Source organism: Syngnathoides biaculeatus, chromosome 12 (genome assembly GCF_019802595.1).
Source record: "Syngnathoides biaculeatus isolate LvHL_M chromosome 12, ASM1980259v1, whole genome shotgun sequence".
Taxonomy (NCBI): Eukaryota; Metazoa; Chordata; class Actinopteri; order Syngnathiformes; family Syngnathidae; genus Syngnathoides; species Syngnathoides biaculeatus.
Window position 1 is genome coordinate 13,916,650 of NC_084651.1, and position 16,770 is coordinate 13,933,419.

The following is a 16,770-nucleotide window of genomic DNA, read 5'->3' on the forward strand; positions in this document are numbered from 1 at the left end:
CACCGAATTGTTCTTATTCTAAGTTGACTTGATGGTTGCTTTGGGGTGAGTTCGGTTTTGATGTTGCTAAGTGAAACATATTCCAGCTGTGTCAGTAACAATATTAAATTTGCTGAAAATAGTTGAATGGTGACAGCTCGTTGGACAGAACTAAAAAATTCCCACAAGTGGTGATACTCCCTGCCTCAGAATTATTTCTTTGCACAATATACGCCTAGAATACATGGCATACTCAGAACCTTTTGTCCTGTTACAGTATTTGGCAATGCAGCCTTATCTCACTGTTTCAGAAAGTGCAGTTTTGTTATCAGAACCATTTTTTTTTTTTTTTAGATGAATGTGAGATTCAATTAGAGGCTCAGAGGAGTAAGCCCTGAATTACACAAATACTAATATGCGCCCCCCTACAAGGAGAAGTGGTGCCTTGAATTGTGAAGTGCAACTATCTGGTAAATCTATTTTGTTACCAATTCAGTGACCCCTGCTTGGGGTTGTGGACCTGTACCACGACATCTTTTCGGGACAGTGATTTTTTTTTTTTTTTTTTTTTTAGAGCAGTGATTTCCAAACTTTCTAGAGCCAAGGCATATTTTACAATTGAAAAATCCCGCGGCACACCAACATAAGTAAATGTCACCAAAAATGGATCGATTACTGTGTACTTCCTGCCATCGAGGAGAAGATTTTTTTGTTCTGTCATTGTGCCTCACTGGCATAGATGAATAAAGATAATTTTTTTCTTGGAACAAATGTTTTTTTCTTAGCAATTACATAAAATTGGATAACTCCCCACGGCACACTAATGTACCCCGCACACTGTTTGGGAATCACTGTTTTAGAGCATACTTCGACATGGTGACAGCCATCAATAATCAAGAACAGTGTACAATAAAAATACCATTAAAAATGTCTTTATTTACATTCTATTCTGAATACAAAAATGCAAGAGTATTTAACATTGTTACATCATGTGGCTCATTGTACTCGTGGGTTTGAAAAAAAAGCCAGCAATCTGAGCTCGTTCAATAGCAGCTGAGAAAGTATTTACTTATCCCGATTGATGTAGAAAACAGTTTCTATGCTGCATGTATTTTTAGCTGGCAAACAGTCTAGGGTTTACCCATCTTCTCACCCTAAATTAGCTAAAGTAGGCTCTATTTTACCCGCAACCCCATTGAAGAGATGGGCTATAGAAATTGGATTGATCTTGTTTCCATTTTAAAATCCAATTTACTCAATGCCAACCTCTTCGGAGGCAACACCTTTTTTGCCAATGAACAGAACTATATACATTTTAATTTGTGCACTGAAATTGGAGCTTGTGTGTCCCCGAGGATATCTAATTCAACTGAAAGAGGGAATGTAGGTTTGTGTTCTCTTCTTGACCTTCCTTGCTTTGTTCCACTCCATCATCACGGCGTTCTTTAACCTTGCATCAAAACAAGCCATTTGATTTCAGGAAAGTATAAAGAAAAACAACTGAAGTCATAAACACTACACACGCCAAAATGATGAGCTTGTTACCTGATAGTTGTGAGGACTGAACTTCTTTAAATGTCCAAAGCAGACTCGTGCGATGAAGATCATGAATGTGATTATTAGCATAGTACCTGTGAATAGGGTTGAAGATGCCAAACGACCTGAGGACAAGCAAGCAGAGGGACTCATTAATCAAGGGCTTTAATTTTTCAAGAGACAAAAACTGATGTGAATATAATACCAGAACGTTTCAGAAAGAAGAAAAACTGCCATAACAGTCCAAGTACAGGGCCGACCATCGCTTGATTGACAGCTCCAGAGTGGATACATTTGTCCAATTTGGTTGGGCGATAAATGTAGCAAATGTTGTACCGGTCCACATGTTGCTTTATTATCATGTATACCAGGCCTGCACAGGGAAGAGGGGCATAGCGTTTAATGACCGACTGAGGGTACACACAACACCCCATATTGAGAAAAACAGGTCTCTATAATCCTGGAATGGAAGATGTTTGGGGCAACCTGACCCTTAATGGAGCTAGCTTTAATTCCAAACTGAGTAATCAGTAGAAAAGAGGTAAAAAAATAAAATAAAGATCACTCTGGCTGAGATCGAGAGATGCAGTCAGGAGATGTTCCAGAACGTCACCATCCTCCACCTCCACCAGTCAGGCTTTATGGCAGAGTGGCCCGACGGAGGCCTCTCCTCAGTGGAAAACACATGAAAGCCTGCATGGAATTTGTCCCTGAAGGATTCTAAGATGGTGAGAAACAAGATTCTCTGGTCTAATGGGACCAAGGCTTTAATTCTGAAGTGCATGAGTGGAGAAAATCAAACACCTCTCATCACCTATCTAATATAGCTGCAACATTGATGCATGGTAGTGGCAGCATCATGCTGTTGGGGTGTTTTTCAACTTCAGGCACAGGACTGATTGCAATCAAATCAAAGATAAATGCATGCCAAGTCCAGAATGCTCAAGACCTGGGCCTTGACTTAAACCCAATTGTGCATCTCTGTGGTTAACCACCAAAGTTCACCATTCAACCTGACAGAACTGCAAAGGATCTGCAAGGAGGAATGATACAAGATCCCCAAATCTAGCTGTCAAAACCTTGCACCATTCCCAAAAAGACTCATGGCTGTATTAGCTCAAAAGGCTACTACTAAATACTGAGCAAAGGGTCTGAATTCTTATGGCTGTGGGATATTTTGTTTTTTATATTTTTCATAAAGCTGCAAAAATGTAAACAATTGTTTTTTTCCCTTTCATCATGGAGTTCTGTCAGCACGCTAATGAGAAAAAAATTATAGCAAGTGTGTGAAATATAACAAATTATGTATCATGTTTGTCTCACTTTTAATCATTTTGACAGATTGCAAAAATAGACCATGTACAAAGAAAATAAACAAAGCCTACCAAATGGGACAATGACCGGGCAGGTGATGCTATATGTCATAACCATAGTGAAGATGCACATCATCCAGGCATAAGACGCTCCACATGGAAATTCAGTGGCTGGTAGCTGCAGCATGACATGGAAACTAAATCACTCATCTAGAAGACTCCACAAAACCTTTTTTCGTAACCCTTTGCTGTTCCCACTAGAAATTGATATTCTGTCTTGCGTACCATAAGCATCGTATTTTATTTGTGCACATGCTCTGTAAAACGGCGTCACGATGGGCGACCGGTTAGCACATCAGCCTCACAGCTCAGAGGTTGTTAGGTCAAACCTGGGGTCCTGTCTCCCTTTATCAAGTTTGGATGGTCTCCCCGTGCCTGTGTGAATTTTCTCTGGGTGCAGTATTTTCCTCTAATGTTTCAAACACATGCATGGTAAATTTAATAAGGCTCAACCTTTTCCACAGCTAGAAAATGCAAGTGTGAATCGTTTGAGTGCAACTGCACGCAAGTAAGCAACAATGTTTTTTGTCAGTTTTGCCTCGCGTTTTTGTGAAATCTGACCGGTATGCTCCTCCCTATAGTAATTCTATTCAAATTTGAAGTACTGTAGAAGAAGAAGAGAGCAAGGTGGCAAACCTGTCAGATCTTGCAACAGTGTGCTAATTTGTGTCTCTGGCTTGTTTTTTTTTTTACCTCTCACCAGTCGCATGCGTGAAACACGCACTGCCGCGAACTATGATGAAATACGGTATGGTACAAATGGACACGCGTGTGCATCTGCACTTCGTGTGCAGTGTGAATCCATGAAGGGGCCTATGTGCCTCACTTTGTGTTGACATGCAATGTTGCAAAAGCAAAGCTATTTTGCTTAATTATTTTTCAATGTTACTTTTATTTTTCTTATGATCCATTTTTGTGCCCAGTATGCACAAAATATTCCCATCAATGTTGGCGACAGTGAATGACTTATATTTATTTATTAAAGCTAACTCAAATTATTTCCATTTAAATGAAAAGCATGGTGGAACTAGTTATGACTACTCTCCTGTAGCCAAAATCTGACCTTGTGCGTGGGCAGACTGCTCATGATGTGTTCAAGAAGAGCTCGGAAAAACACGTTACGTGTTGGAAAATGAACGGCTAAAATTGTGTGGAGAATGGTGGGGGCAAATGGGACACAATGAAAAACTGGGGGAATATGTGTCTCTACGTGAACTACACCCGTGGTCCAACAAAAAAACAAACACTGTTCTCTAAGCGAGTAATTTTGAGGCTTGTGTTTTTAGGTACATTATCAACTATTGTTCCTAAAATAAAGAAACTTATTTACATCAAACGGCACTAAATGCCACACTAACCATCCTGATGTTCCTCCTCTTGGCTTCAGAACAAGCCATACAAATGCGAATGGCATAAACTGCCAGAGCCGGGATTCTCAGCAGTTCCATGGCATTACCAGTGAGGGCTGCCGCAATGACACATTTAACAAAAAAGGAGCCTGTGTCAGGAAGGAACACGCACCTAGTGAAAATCAGACATACATAATGTTATTTATATATGATCATAAGGACTGATCAGAACAATTAGGTATCATATTGGGTTTAAGATTAAACGGGGCAGTCAAACATCAATTCATAAAAAATGACTAAGCTGTTGTAATGCCCTCCAGAATTTGAGTCCCGCAGAGATCTAAACAAGTGCCTATCCGTTATTAGATCATTTGTTACTTGTATGAGTGTATACAATGTGTATGTGTATATACAAATGATCTTTCTGATTGTTATACTACAGTACTATGCTATATTGTTCATAGAAGTTGCACAAGGACTAAATTATTTCTTCCTACTCCTAACTGAGTAGGTGTAAGAACTTTTTTTAATGATTTTTTTTTTAATTTTTGTTTATCTTTTTAGATGTTACGACTTATTTGAAAGAAGAATTCATTTCAACTCAAATGTATCGTTTTTGTTGGTCACAACAAAATATCTGGGACTGAATTGTAATGCATGATATACAGTACATCATTGGGTTACAGCTTCAAAACGTTTTTTTTTTTTAAACAGGACCTTAAAGTTAAAATTGAGTACCACTGCTATAGAACATACATGTGTTTGAGGTGTTACAAGGTCATGACAGGTTTACTTACGCAAATCGTTGTGTCGCATTGGAGAAGAATGTAGGGCCAAAAAGCCACTCGAAAAAATACTCCAAACTGCATCAAACATTGCAATTGCATTAGACAACTAGAACAATTGCAATTGGCACATGCCAGAGGTCAGAACAGGTCAAGCCACAAGTCTCTGCCCTCAAGTCCCGGGTCAAGTTGCAAGTCCTAAATTTGCAGATTTGAGTCCTTACCAACGAAATAAAATTTTAAGATATATATTAATTAATATATATGTATTAGGTACACACCTTTTGCCCAAAGTCACCTGGGCTAGGCTCCATCGGCACATGAGCATGAACAGGATAAGCGGTGTTTAGAATGGATGGATGGATATTATGTACTGCATTTATATATTCAATATATTTGGAAAATCCACATTTAGGGTAGGAGGGGACTTAGTTTACATTCACACACACCAATGGGGAGCTGGTGCTATGCCCACTGAGGGCAAAATTTGTATTCAGTGTCTTGCCCACTTTGACATGCAGGGATTCAAACCAGGGAGCCTTTGGTCACTGGACTACGCACTCTACCTATTGATCCACTGCCACTCATCATATAGCGAGAGTACACTAAGAAGTGTTAGTTTCTCATTGCTTTGGTCCAGTGGGTTGACGTCCAGGTAAAGTCACGAGTCTTTATATACAGTATTACTAAGTTGAGTCTAAAATCATCAAATTCATAACTTCGAGTCCAAGTCATGTGACGAGTCCACACCTCTAGCACATACAATATCATTTCAATTCACTGTATTGCAGGACTCAAGTTTAAAAAAAAAATGCTTACTTGCCAATCCCCAGGGAGGGCAATACCAGGAACATTAAAGTGTGGAAAAAGTAGCACTTATGCATTGTTACTTCATTTTCTGTTGACCTGAAGAAAAGAAATAATGTTGCCTGCATAATAAGTCAAATGTCCTCCGAACATGGAAAACTGAGTGGTGTGGAATCTCACCGGGTCCAGTGGGATTCAAAGAGAGACGAGTAATAGACAATAGTCGGAAGCAAGGTGGAGAACAGCCACAGGAGGAAAGTAGGTAAAAACTGAGTGACGAGTGGATTCTGGGGAGTAAGCAGGCCGACACCTTGAATGATCAAGACTCAACAACTTTTGGATAACCATGTGTTAATGGGCGTGTGGGATGACAATGACAATAGCGGACTCTACATTGACAAGTTTTTTTTTTTTCAAATGCAATACATATACCATTGTGGTTTCTGTGTCCCAGGTATTGTGTTTTAATGCGCAAAGCGTCATCCAAAAATAAGGTTTTCAAGATATTATGATTATTGCTCTCCCCAAATAGCGATCCACTCCAGTGCATGAAAATACAAAATCAAAAAGAGAAATACACTTGATAAAGAGATCCAGGATCTAAAACTGCAGTGCAGACTGCAGACTTTGCTGTGTTGTGTCTATACTACATACTTGGGTGTTTACTCAGGCTTACGAATAAACCAAACTGAACCAGAAAAGGGTAAACAACATTATTCACAATGGATATGACATTATGGGGTTACATGCTAAAAAAAAGACAATCCAAGGGCAATTCTTAACACAATCACTTACATTTAGGTCCTCCACTGCTTTGGTAATATTGAAGTCGTCCAAAGTGGCCATAATGATGGTCGGAGTGGTAAAGAAGAACAGGAGGATGACAAGGAGAGTGTTGATGACAAAAAAGCGGAGCCACCATGACAATCCTCCCACTGATAGATGGTCCCTGTGGAACAGAGTTGTTCAGACCCAACCAGGAAATTAACCTAAAACACAAGTCATGTCTTCTGTGCACTCCAAATTCATTTTACCAGATGACATTATGTGGATCGGGGGCATAGCTGACCGTCCAATTGTCTGTCTTGAGCTTGGCGCTACGCGACGAGCACCTGGGCTCTCGGCGACAGTGACAACCATGATATATGCAAATGTTGAAGTCCCTCAAGATTCTGAAATGAACCATGTGTTCAGATAACACAGATCTGTCAGTCACACAAAAACAGTTATACAGTATCTTGTGACATGACATATAATAATAATAATAACAATAATAATAATAATGGGCCTTGCCTTTCAGCTGCATCCTCACTCTGAAAAGTGACAAAGGACATTTTTAAATGCTTCTTCTGGACTTTACTTTTCTCCTGCTCAAGGATCTCCGATAACACTTTTTCCAACCTGGTGTAATATACAACTGCCTCCTCCTAGGAGGCAAAATGGTCCAATTCAGTTCATCGATGTCAGTATTTGCTGACGGTGTTTTTCATTATTAATGCTTTGGCTACCCCTAATCTAAAGAAAGATCTTAAATGTGTTCTGCTTTTCTTTTTATTTTTATTTTATTTTGATGCCACTGCAGACGATTCCCTGATGGCGAACTCTTTGCCGCAAATAAGATGTGTGTGACCATAACCATAGAATCTTGATGCATTTATTGTAAGTAAGGGTTTTGCGAGCAAATATGAAATGTTATTCCCTTTTAAGTTCATTTGATGTCTGTTCCAATGCTTTCTCACTTTAAAGTAATCAAATAAAAGGTGTCCTGTCCCAAATTGTTTAACATCTACATGTAAATACTATAAAATAAAAGAGAATTCTGAACTTTTCTCTCATGTTCATCTTTTCATCTGAAATCACAAAACAAAGAAATTTGACCTGACTGTCCCAATACTTTTGGAGGTGACTGTGTGAATATAGTTTTCTTTACATCATCAACGGGATTCCTGGGAATTCCTGTTCATTTTTGTGTGTGTCAAAGTGGACATGCCAGATCGCCACCTAAGTATATACAAGCACACCATTCTCAGACTGTATCAACCCTGCCGATTGTGTGGGGGTCCATGAAGGCAACTGTGTGTTCGCACATAGTGTACAAGAACCTTCGCATGAAGGGATAAAGAGAGGACATGCCCATTCTGACCTGCTTTTCCCGTTTGAAACACCACAAATTTCGACAAAGTTTTGCGTTCATCATGGTGGTGGTGCCGTGAGCCTGCTGCTCAAGGTAAAAGTTTTTTTGGCTCTCTGCTCTCTTCCTGGACACACAGTCACCTGGGTAAAACCACTGCTGAGGCACAAATAGGAGAGAAATGCTCCGAGATTCACAGTGGCACCTCGGTTTTTAAATAACCCCCGTTTACAAATGATTTGGTTAATGAGTACATTTTAAAAATGATTCGGGTTAGGCTGTGGAATGCTCTGAACTTTGTGCATTTTCTTGAAACGCATTATCATTGCTCAATGCTCTAGGTTTGTTTGTTTTGTTTTGCCTAAAATCGTCACCACATCCCACAATGCAATGTAACACAAAAGCTGCTGTGAATTGTGGGAAGTTGGTCCCCAAATCGGGCTACAAATCACCACAAAGACTGGAAACCTTACTGTACACAAAACTGAACTGCAGCGATTTGCTACCACTATCATAAGAAATTGTTTTCACCTATTTCTATACAGCGGGGGTCGGGAACCTATGGCTCGCGAGCTATACCTGGCTCTTTTGGTGGTTGCGTAGAGCTCTCATAACAACATACTGTATAGAGGAGTGCGGTCGATCGCATGATGGCGTGAATATTTTGGCAGCACACTTAACTTTCTCGAACGACCTTCTGCACTGCCACACACTCTTCTTCCTAGTTTACCTTGCACCGCCCCCCCCGCTCTTAAAGCGTTACTCTCATAATGACAAATGTACGCAGCCCATCAATGTGGTTTATAATGACAGTATGCTTATGCACTGCCCACCACCAGAATTTTTTTGACATAAATACTGTCGGCAAGCATTGTTGGCGAGCACATAAGTGGGGAGAAATGAAAAACTAAACCTGCAGACCAGCTGATTGTGAAAACTTGGAACGCACTTCCTGTCATAAACCATACACTCACATGTGAGTATTGCTGTACTGAGAATGTTTGGTTCTACCTCTGCATATGAAGTTTCCCACATTAAAAAAAAACCATTAAGACTAACCTACGTTCACAAATAAGTCCCAAAGGCTGCATGAAGTTTAATTTAATGACATAGGAAACAGACGACAAAGCCATCAGCAAAAGTCCCATTAATAGGAAGAAGTACTTTGTCATCATTGTTTTAGCAACATCATACTGTATGTTTGTAGTGTATGAGACTTATTGTACTCTTAAAGTGTTGTCTTACATGAAATGCATGCACTTGTACTTAGTTTTAAAATTATATGGCTCTTGGAATTTCATTTTAAAATATTTGCCGCTTATGGCGCTCTCAGCCTAAATGGTTCCCAACTCCTGCTATATAGTATATCATTTATTTTTAACAATACAATGATGGATTAATGGATTAATTTTACTTTCATTCATTTCTATAGGAAACATTACCTCAGTTTCAATGTTTCAGTTTGAGAACGGAGTTACAGGACAGGACAAATAACACTGGTAACCCGCGGTACCACTGTAAACTGTCATGTATGACACTGTTACCGTTTATGAAAAAGCAGCAACAGCTTGGAGAAGTCGTAACAGATGCGTACATCCTTCACAGTACAGTATTCATATGCCTCCCTATTAAAGATTAAGCAAAAAAAAAAAAAATGGACACATGAGGGAAAACATCCTAAACAGCAGTTTTTAGCATTTCATCAAGCTCAGCAGATTGCATTAATTTTGCTCTTCTTTTTTTAATAAGCCTGTCATGCTTGCCTTAGTCATGCAGAATGGAGAATGTGTACACCTTTAATGCTGGGACAGTTTTTCTCTGCTCTTTTATATACTACATTATGATTTATTTTTTTGTGAGGGTGCGGGTTACAAGTTCTTTAAGGAAAAAAAGTCAGTGAAAAACAGATACTTACAAATCTCATTTTTTTTTCATTAAATTTTTGTGGGACGTGTGTGTACTGGGTTGTGAAACTACCACATGGCTTCCATGAAACACATACTGTATTACCGGTATGATGAAATGTTTAAAAGAGAAGAATATAAAAATCCTTGATTGTCCTTACTGAAAGTGATGCTTTATCTCCCCTGATTCTGCATCCGTGGGGAGTCCAATCACCAACAACGTACAATTAGCCTGTCCAAATGAAAGGGTTTATGTTGTTAAACTTTTCGGTTGTTCCAATCAGGCAGCGCCATAGTGAGTCACTCACGGATAATCTCACTTCACAGAGAGAGGGGAGGGTGCTTTTCTAAACAAGCCTCAGATCATGCTACTCACTTTGTCGCCATCTAAGTCATGCATGTTGTACGTGTGTCTTCTCATGCTGTAGATGGTCAGGAAAAGGTAGAGGACAGCAAACAAGTTGTGCACCCACAAACTCATTTCACTGGGTGAGCGAAAAGGTGACAGCGATATTACGACAAGAAAAACTACACACCAGCAAAATGATGAAAAACGTACTTATCCAGGTTTGCAATAGTTGTTTTCCCAAAATAACTGTCCTGTTCTACAGAAGCAAAACAAGTGTTACAATAGGCATCAAGTGCGGATTTTTAAGCATGTTAACAAACCCAAATGATTTAAAGTGAACTTCCCAAGTTGACTGCTAAGAAAGATATTAAAATACAGTATAACAGTATCGTGGGTGATATCAGCTCAGTTAAAAGATATTTTGAGTGAAATCAAAAGGAAGGTTGCTCACAAATGATTCCACATTAAATTGGGATGGCAAAATTTGCAGAAACATTGAAGTTACAACTTCAACCAGTCGACCAGCACCCCAAAACTGACATAATTAGTCAGGGCTTTTCCACACACTTACCAAATCGTTTCCCAGAGTAATTAAGGGGAAAGAGGATGCCCATAGACAATGTGGTCAAAACTATTAAAAGGCCAATGATGTGCCGCTGGAAGGCTAAATAATTAATGACATCCCCTGCGCACTTGCTCCTTATCTTGGCTTCACTGCAGTGAGATCACAGTAACAAGATCAACATTTGATTTTGGTGAAAAACATCCAGTTGCAATTTTTAGCTTTGCAAATGGTGACAATACCTCACCTGGTCTGGAACATGTCATGAACCCAAGACATTAAACGCTAAGAGAAGAGAACAGAAATGTCAAGGAGCTTTGGGGTATCATCCATCAATATTGTTGGGGGGGGGTTAATTTTGATGAAAAAAAATAGATGTATACAAAACTACTTTTATAAAAAATACCACTCAGCTGGTTTGGAAGAAAAGAATTAAAAAAAACAAGCTAGAAAACTTAAGTCATTTTTTAAAATCAAGTGGAGGAAAAAAATACATTTATGAAATATTGAATCGTCTTGCAATTTTCACTTCTAAAAGAAACACCTTCGTGAGATTAAGACTGAATCATCAGTTAAGTAAGCATGCTCACACCTTTGAGAGAGGCTGCAACCAGTGGATTGACATGAATAATTGCTCCAAGATGGTCAAAAATAAAGCAAATGGTCAATGACGAGGTTCAAAACTGCAAAGCTGAGCTAGTAACAGCAGAGGAAGTTGGAGCCAGATTGATGACAAATACTTGGCACTGTTTTACTCCATACCGACTACAAACTGTTAAAAAAAAATGCTCATGTTTTTTGTGGTCACGATTACAGATTTTTTTTTTCCTCACAATTGACCAAGTCCATATTTTTTTCCCTGTAATTGTTTTAAAATAAATTGTGACATTTTCTTTCTCGATTTTTTTGTTTGTTGAAGCCAGCAGAGTGGTCTTTTCAATGAACATTTTCAATGAACATCTGTGAGTTGCCTTATTTTCTCCCAAACTAAACCTCCAGGAGACATGATTGCTCAATCATGGCCAGGGGTTGTATTAAGTCTTGTCACAGCATACTTACTGATTCTTTAGTGTCCAAGTGTGGTGGAGGAGAAAATGAACTGGAAGATGAGGAGGAGTCGCTGTCATCATCGACGATGTTTTCCGTGTTCGCGATTGCACTGCATGAACATTGTATTTGCATTTCACACGTACAATATGAAGGGCATACAGAGCCTAAAAAACATCAGCTTCATAGTCACGGTATTATTTTGAGCATTCCTAAATGTTGTCCAATTAGGAATACTTTTTCTGGAAATATTTGCTTCTATAGTAGTTATTTCAGCACGTTGCACAGGACATGTGGCTAACTAATCGTACTGGTGTGAAAGAACTTGAGCTCTAAGAACTCATAAAGCTCGATAAACAATTTATATTGCTCCAAATAAATTAAAAATAAAGCTTAGTTTTTCCAAACATGTTAAAACTGTCTGGGTAACCTGACAGTATTATTTAAATCTTTTGAAAAATCATCATGTAGCACCAATATGATGACGTTGCACAGGACATGTGGCTAACTAATCGTACTGGTGTGAAAGAACTTGAGCTCTAAGAACTCATAAAGCTCGATAAACAATTTATATTGCTCCAAATAAATTAAAAATAAAGCTTAGTTTTTCCAAACATGTTAAAACTGTCTGGGTAACCTGACAGTATTATTTAAATCTTTTGAAAAATCATCATGTAGCACCAATATGATGAAAATGAGTCCCCATACAGCACGTTTATGGAGGCCAACTTCCACAAATGCTCAGCGTCACAGTACAGTCAAACCTACCGGAATCAAATTTGTTATGTATACAGCTTGTTTAACCCATCCAGTGCCACTTATCCTCAAAAGTCCTGGAGCCTATCCCAGCTATCTTCGGCAGGAGGCAGGGTACACCCTGAACAGGTTGCCAGCCAATCGCAGGACACAGGGAGACAGACAACAGTCGGACTCACAGTTACACTTATGGGCTATTTAGTGTCTCTAATGAATGCATGTTTTTGGGATATGGGAGGAAACCAGAGTGCCTGGAGAAAACCTGAGCAGGCGCAGGGAGAACATGCAAAATCCACACAGGCGGGGCGGGGATTTGAACCCCGGTCCTCAGAACTGTGAAGCCAGCGCTCTAAACAAGGTTTGGATTTTTTTGTGCCTTAATAAATTGAATTGTTATTTGAAAACTGCATTTAGAATTTCCTTAGGTTAGCTGTGAGCGATATTAAAATTGGTTTGATGATTTGAAAACTTAGTGTGATAGTGATGGGAAAAAAAAGGAAGGAAGGGGGCAAATACCTTTTCACAGTACCTGTGGTATAAAGTACCTCCAGGTTTTAAATGATCATGCCTTACGACTTTCCTTTGATGATCCTTTTTTCACGATTTACAGAAAAAATATGACTGTTCTGAAACGTTTTTTCCTCATTGTGTCAAAGCCAGGAGAATTTGCCAAATGATTTAGTCTTGATTTGACAATTTTTGTCCCGATTAGATGGCTGTTTTGCTACCTCAACCTCATCATACAATTCGAAGTTGTTGGCCATTTTGCACAGCTCACTTCAGGGGCAAGGAGGTTTTGGTGCAGAAACCCATGCAATATTTGTACGTTCTTCCATTGTAGTTTTACATCAATGGTTCTGAATGGCTCACCTTCGCTACCATGCATGACCCCATCGCCATACATAAACATTCCATCATCGTTGTGTTTATACCATTTATCAATCATATGCATCTCTGGGCTCGGAAAGAATTGTAGGTTTAGTCGATTTGCATTCATTTCTACCAATTGCAATAGTCTCTGCAGACGATAACAGCTGGGAGCTAAGCAGAAGCTGGGAGTGGGTCCAGGGGTGTTCCCTACTTGAACTGGGGCCATCTTGGAAGGAGCTGTGGCCAGTGGCAGGCTGGAGAAAATCGATACATGGCAAATTGGCCCTTCCCCTGTGTGACGAATGAGAACTACTCACCACCTCCCTACATCACGTTTTACTGCAATGTAGGCCACATGGGCGAATGGAAAGCGTGCACAATGACAATTGTAGTGTACAAGCGGTCCAACAGCTCAGCCCACCAACAATTCTGCCATTACTCCCAATTTCGCACTCCGGGCCTGACCTTCATTCTCACCGTTATCATCGGTCTCATATTTTCGATTGATTGTACATTCCCAAAAAAATGCATCATGAAAGCAGTAACATTTATCCATCTATCCATTTTCTTTGCCGATTATATTCACAAGGGTCGCGGAGTGTGCTGGAGCCTATTCCAGCTGTCAATGGGCAGGAGGCGGGGTACACCCTCAACTGGTTGCCAGCCAATCGCAGGCCACATAGAGACAAACGGCCGCGCTCACAATCACACCTAGGGGCAATTTAGAGTGTCCATTAAAGTTGCATGTTTTTGGGATGTGGGAGGAAACCGCAGTGCCCGGAGAAAACCCACGCAGGCACGGGTAGAACATGCAAAATCCACACAGGCGGGGCCAGGATCGAACCCGGGTCCTCAGAACTGTGAGGCCAACGCTTTATCAGCTGATTCACCGTGCTGCCCAATAACATATAGTGTTTTCCAATAACTAAGATCATTTTGTTCACAGTGCACGTTCAGACAATACAAGACTGGTCCACATTCAAAGTAGTGGGGGGCGTGGCTTTGGTCTGACAAGGCCAGGGGTGTGGGAGAAGGTTCGAACCATGCAAGGCTGGTTTGAAAACTCTAAATATCGCCTTTAGTATATTTTTTTGTGAATTAATTATAAGGTTTGTGTGGAGTGTTGTTTTTTTTCCCGTCATGGAAGGTTAACAGAATTATTTTAGAAGCCGAACTTTTTAAATTTTGAGATTGGAACATTTGCTCAAATACTAGGAAAATAAGTCTCCGAAAATGCGTTTCCTGCTTTTCATACGTTCTCAAAAGGTGTTCATAAAGGGGCAATTATATGATAATGAGGGGTGGCAATTCCAGGGATACATGAAAAATGGAAAGAGAATATACATAATAAAAATGACTTGTTTTATCAAAGACCTTGTGAAGTAATTTGTGTTATACTTTGTATTATTTTAACCATTAATGAGACACATTGCAGTCAGCACAGCAATGGGTGTATGCAACAGTATGTCACATTGTTACTTACGCATCATCTTTGGGGACGTTTCCCCAGCCCCCAGTCATTACGCGAATGCAGAACACACACAACACCAGCTGAAAAGTGCAAAAGAATCCATAATCACAGTGTTAATTCAGTATCATATGAAGATAAGACGAAGGCTTAAAAACAAGGGGAAAAGGTGAGAGGACGAAGCAGTTGAATTATTTGGAAAAACTCACCGCGAAGCAGAAAAAATGCCCGTAGAGTACAATAAAGACCCCGCTAAAATAGAATTTTTCCAGCAAGGTACTCTGAAGCCGAGCTCCATAGCAGTGGTCGATTGAGTTGCTCTCAATGCTTTCGGCTTGCGCCAAGTGGCTGACCGCAGGCAAGAACATCAAGGAAAGCGCGCACCACATTTCTTCTCCAAATCGCTCAAACTTCCGAGTAGTTCCTTCCGGCACTTGATAAACGAGGGGCGATGCACAGGGAGGCCACCGAAATCATAATCGCGTGTATGTTTCAATGACACCTCGCAGGAAAGTCGACGTCACTCGCATTTGCCTTGATTACAGAAGCCATCAAGAACGCCACTAGGTCACGTGGCCTTGGCGTCTCGGTTGATAAAGGTTTGGCCTCCAAGATGACGCGCGTGAGTGCAGGAAGCTATCATTTGTAGGGGGTCAGAAATGACTCAAATGCGACAGAAAATTTTTGGCTGTACAAGATCAATATGAAATCCTTGTTATTCAGACCCCAGAACAATTGCTCTGTGTTCAATTAGGTAGGCCCACATTTCCCACTGAGTAAATTAATTTGCAGTATATTGAGACATGGTCATTATTTTATGCATGCAGGGTCATTTTTGTTTAGTGGTCCCGTGTGAGGTTTTTCTTTTAAAATACTGGATGTGTCATGATCTAAAAGAACCTGTCAAAACTGAACACACCCTGAACTGGTTGCCAGCCAATCGCAGGCCACATTGAGACAGACAGCCGCACTCACAATCACACCTAGGGGCAATTTAGAGTGTCCAATTAATGTTGTATGTTTTTGGGATGTGGGAGGAAACCAGAGTGCCCAGAGAAAACCCACGCAGGCACGGGGAGAACATGCAAACTCTGCACAGGCGGGGCTGGGATCGAACCCTGGACCTCAGAAGTGTGAGGCCAGCACTTAACAGCCGATTCACTGTGCCTCTACAGGATAACATAATTTGTGTAAATAGCCTTAATGTGGCACCCTAAAAAATACAAATCCAGCTGACAATGAGGGCTCTTTTTGTTTTGGGTAATCTCTTGAAACACCTGAGAATATTAATTATGGTAGTAACAGTCAGTGTAAGATCCAAAGTCAAAAGCACTTTGTTCTGAAATAGTAAAGCATAAAAGCTCTTAACTGTACACTAACTGTTTTAACTGTACATTAACTGTTGTAAGTAATATTTTAACATCAATGACAGTCATGCACATTTTAAAGAGAGCTTGACTAATATATAACAAAAAATTGGGAAAAAAATGAATCAATATCTTCAATTTTGTACTGTATGTAATGTACTGAGCAGCCAAACGGTTTCCCAAGTCATACTAAATTACAATTTTGGGGTACAGTGTATCATTAGCACTGCACACACGGTGAAGCTTTGGAATCAAAGTTTGGTTCAACTTGGCATTTTTGTCAAAATGATGTACACAGATGGATGTAAACATCAAATTTGCGTCTAATGACACCCAATTCAAGAAAAAATGTGGTATCTGTTTTGATTGACACCAAAGCAGGGCTTTATTTATATTTACTGTCAAGGCTTTAACACTATACAAAAATGAAAAGTGGAAGAAGGCGGGAGCTTTTCAAAGGTCTTCTCAATTGAAAGGAGACTCATTC

The 16,770-nt window shown here is 39.9% G+C and overlaps 1 protein-coding gene across 1 annotated transcript; it reads right to left on the minus strand.

The window, feature by feature from the left end:
• Nucleotides 1–895: 895 nt before the first annotated feature.
• Nucleotides 896–15,488, minus strand: LOC133510045 (CSC1-like protein 2). The gene is made up of 21 exons (XM_061837713.1): nucleotides 15,126–15,488; nucleotides 14,932–14,999; nucleotides 11,835–11,934; nucleotides 11,023–11,060; nucleotides 10,785–10,927; nucleotides 10,424–10,469; nucleotides 10,241–10,349; nucleotides 10,026–10,096; nucleotides 9,505–9,585; nucleotides 7,973–8,087; nucleotides 7,123–7,256; nucleotides 6,864–7,001; nucleotides 6,625–6,778; nucleotides 6,010–6,116; nucleotides 5,842–5,928; nucleotides 5,035–5,100; nucleotides 4,247–4,409; nucleotides 2,901–3,006; nucleotides 1,721–1,888; nucleotides 1,525–1,640; nucleotides 896–1,429 (listed from the first exon to the last, which is right to left on the minus strand). Exons 1-21 carry the CDS (start codon nucleotides 15,303–15,305, stop codon nucleotides 1,340–1,342), a joined length of 2,280 nt encoding a protein of 759 aa, XP_061693697.1. The 5' UTR covers nucleotides 15,306–15,488; the 3' UTR covers nucleotides 896–1,339.
• Nucleotides 15,489–16,770: the final 1,282 nt, after the last annotated feature.

Excerpts from the sequence above, each read along its gene's own strand:
- LOC133510045 (XM_061837713.1), bottom strand. The coding sequence starts at position 15,305 with ATGTGGTGCGCGCTTTCCTTGATGTTCTTGCCTGCGGTCAGCCACTTG. Across the intron at positions 8,088-9,504 it reads TTGCTGCTTTTTCATAAACG|GAAGAGAGCAGAGAGCCAAA; the intron begins GTAACAGTGTCA and ends CTGTGTGTCCAG. Across the intron at positions 1,889-2,900 it reads CCCGGTCATTGTCCCATTTG|GCCTGGTATACATGATAATA; the intron begins GTAGGCTTTGTT and ends TTCCCTGTGCAG.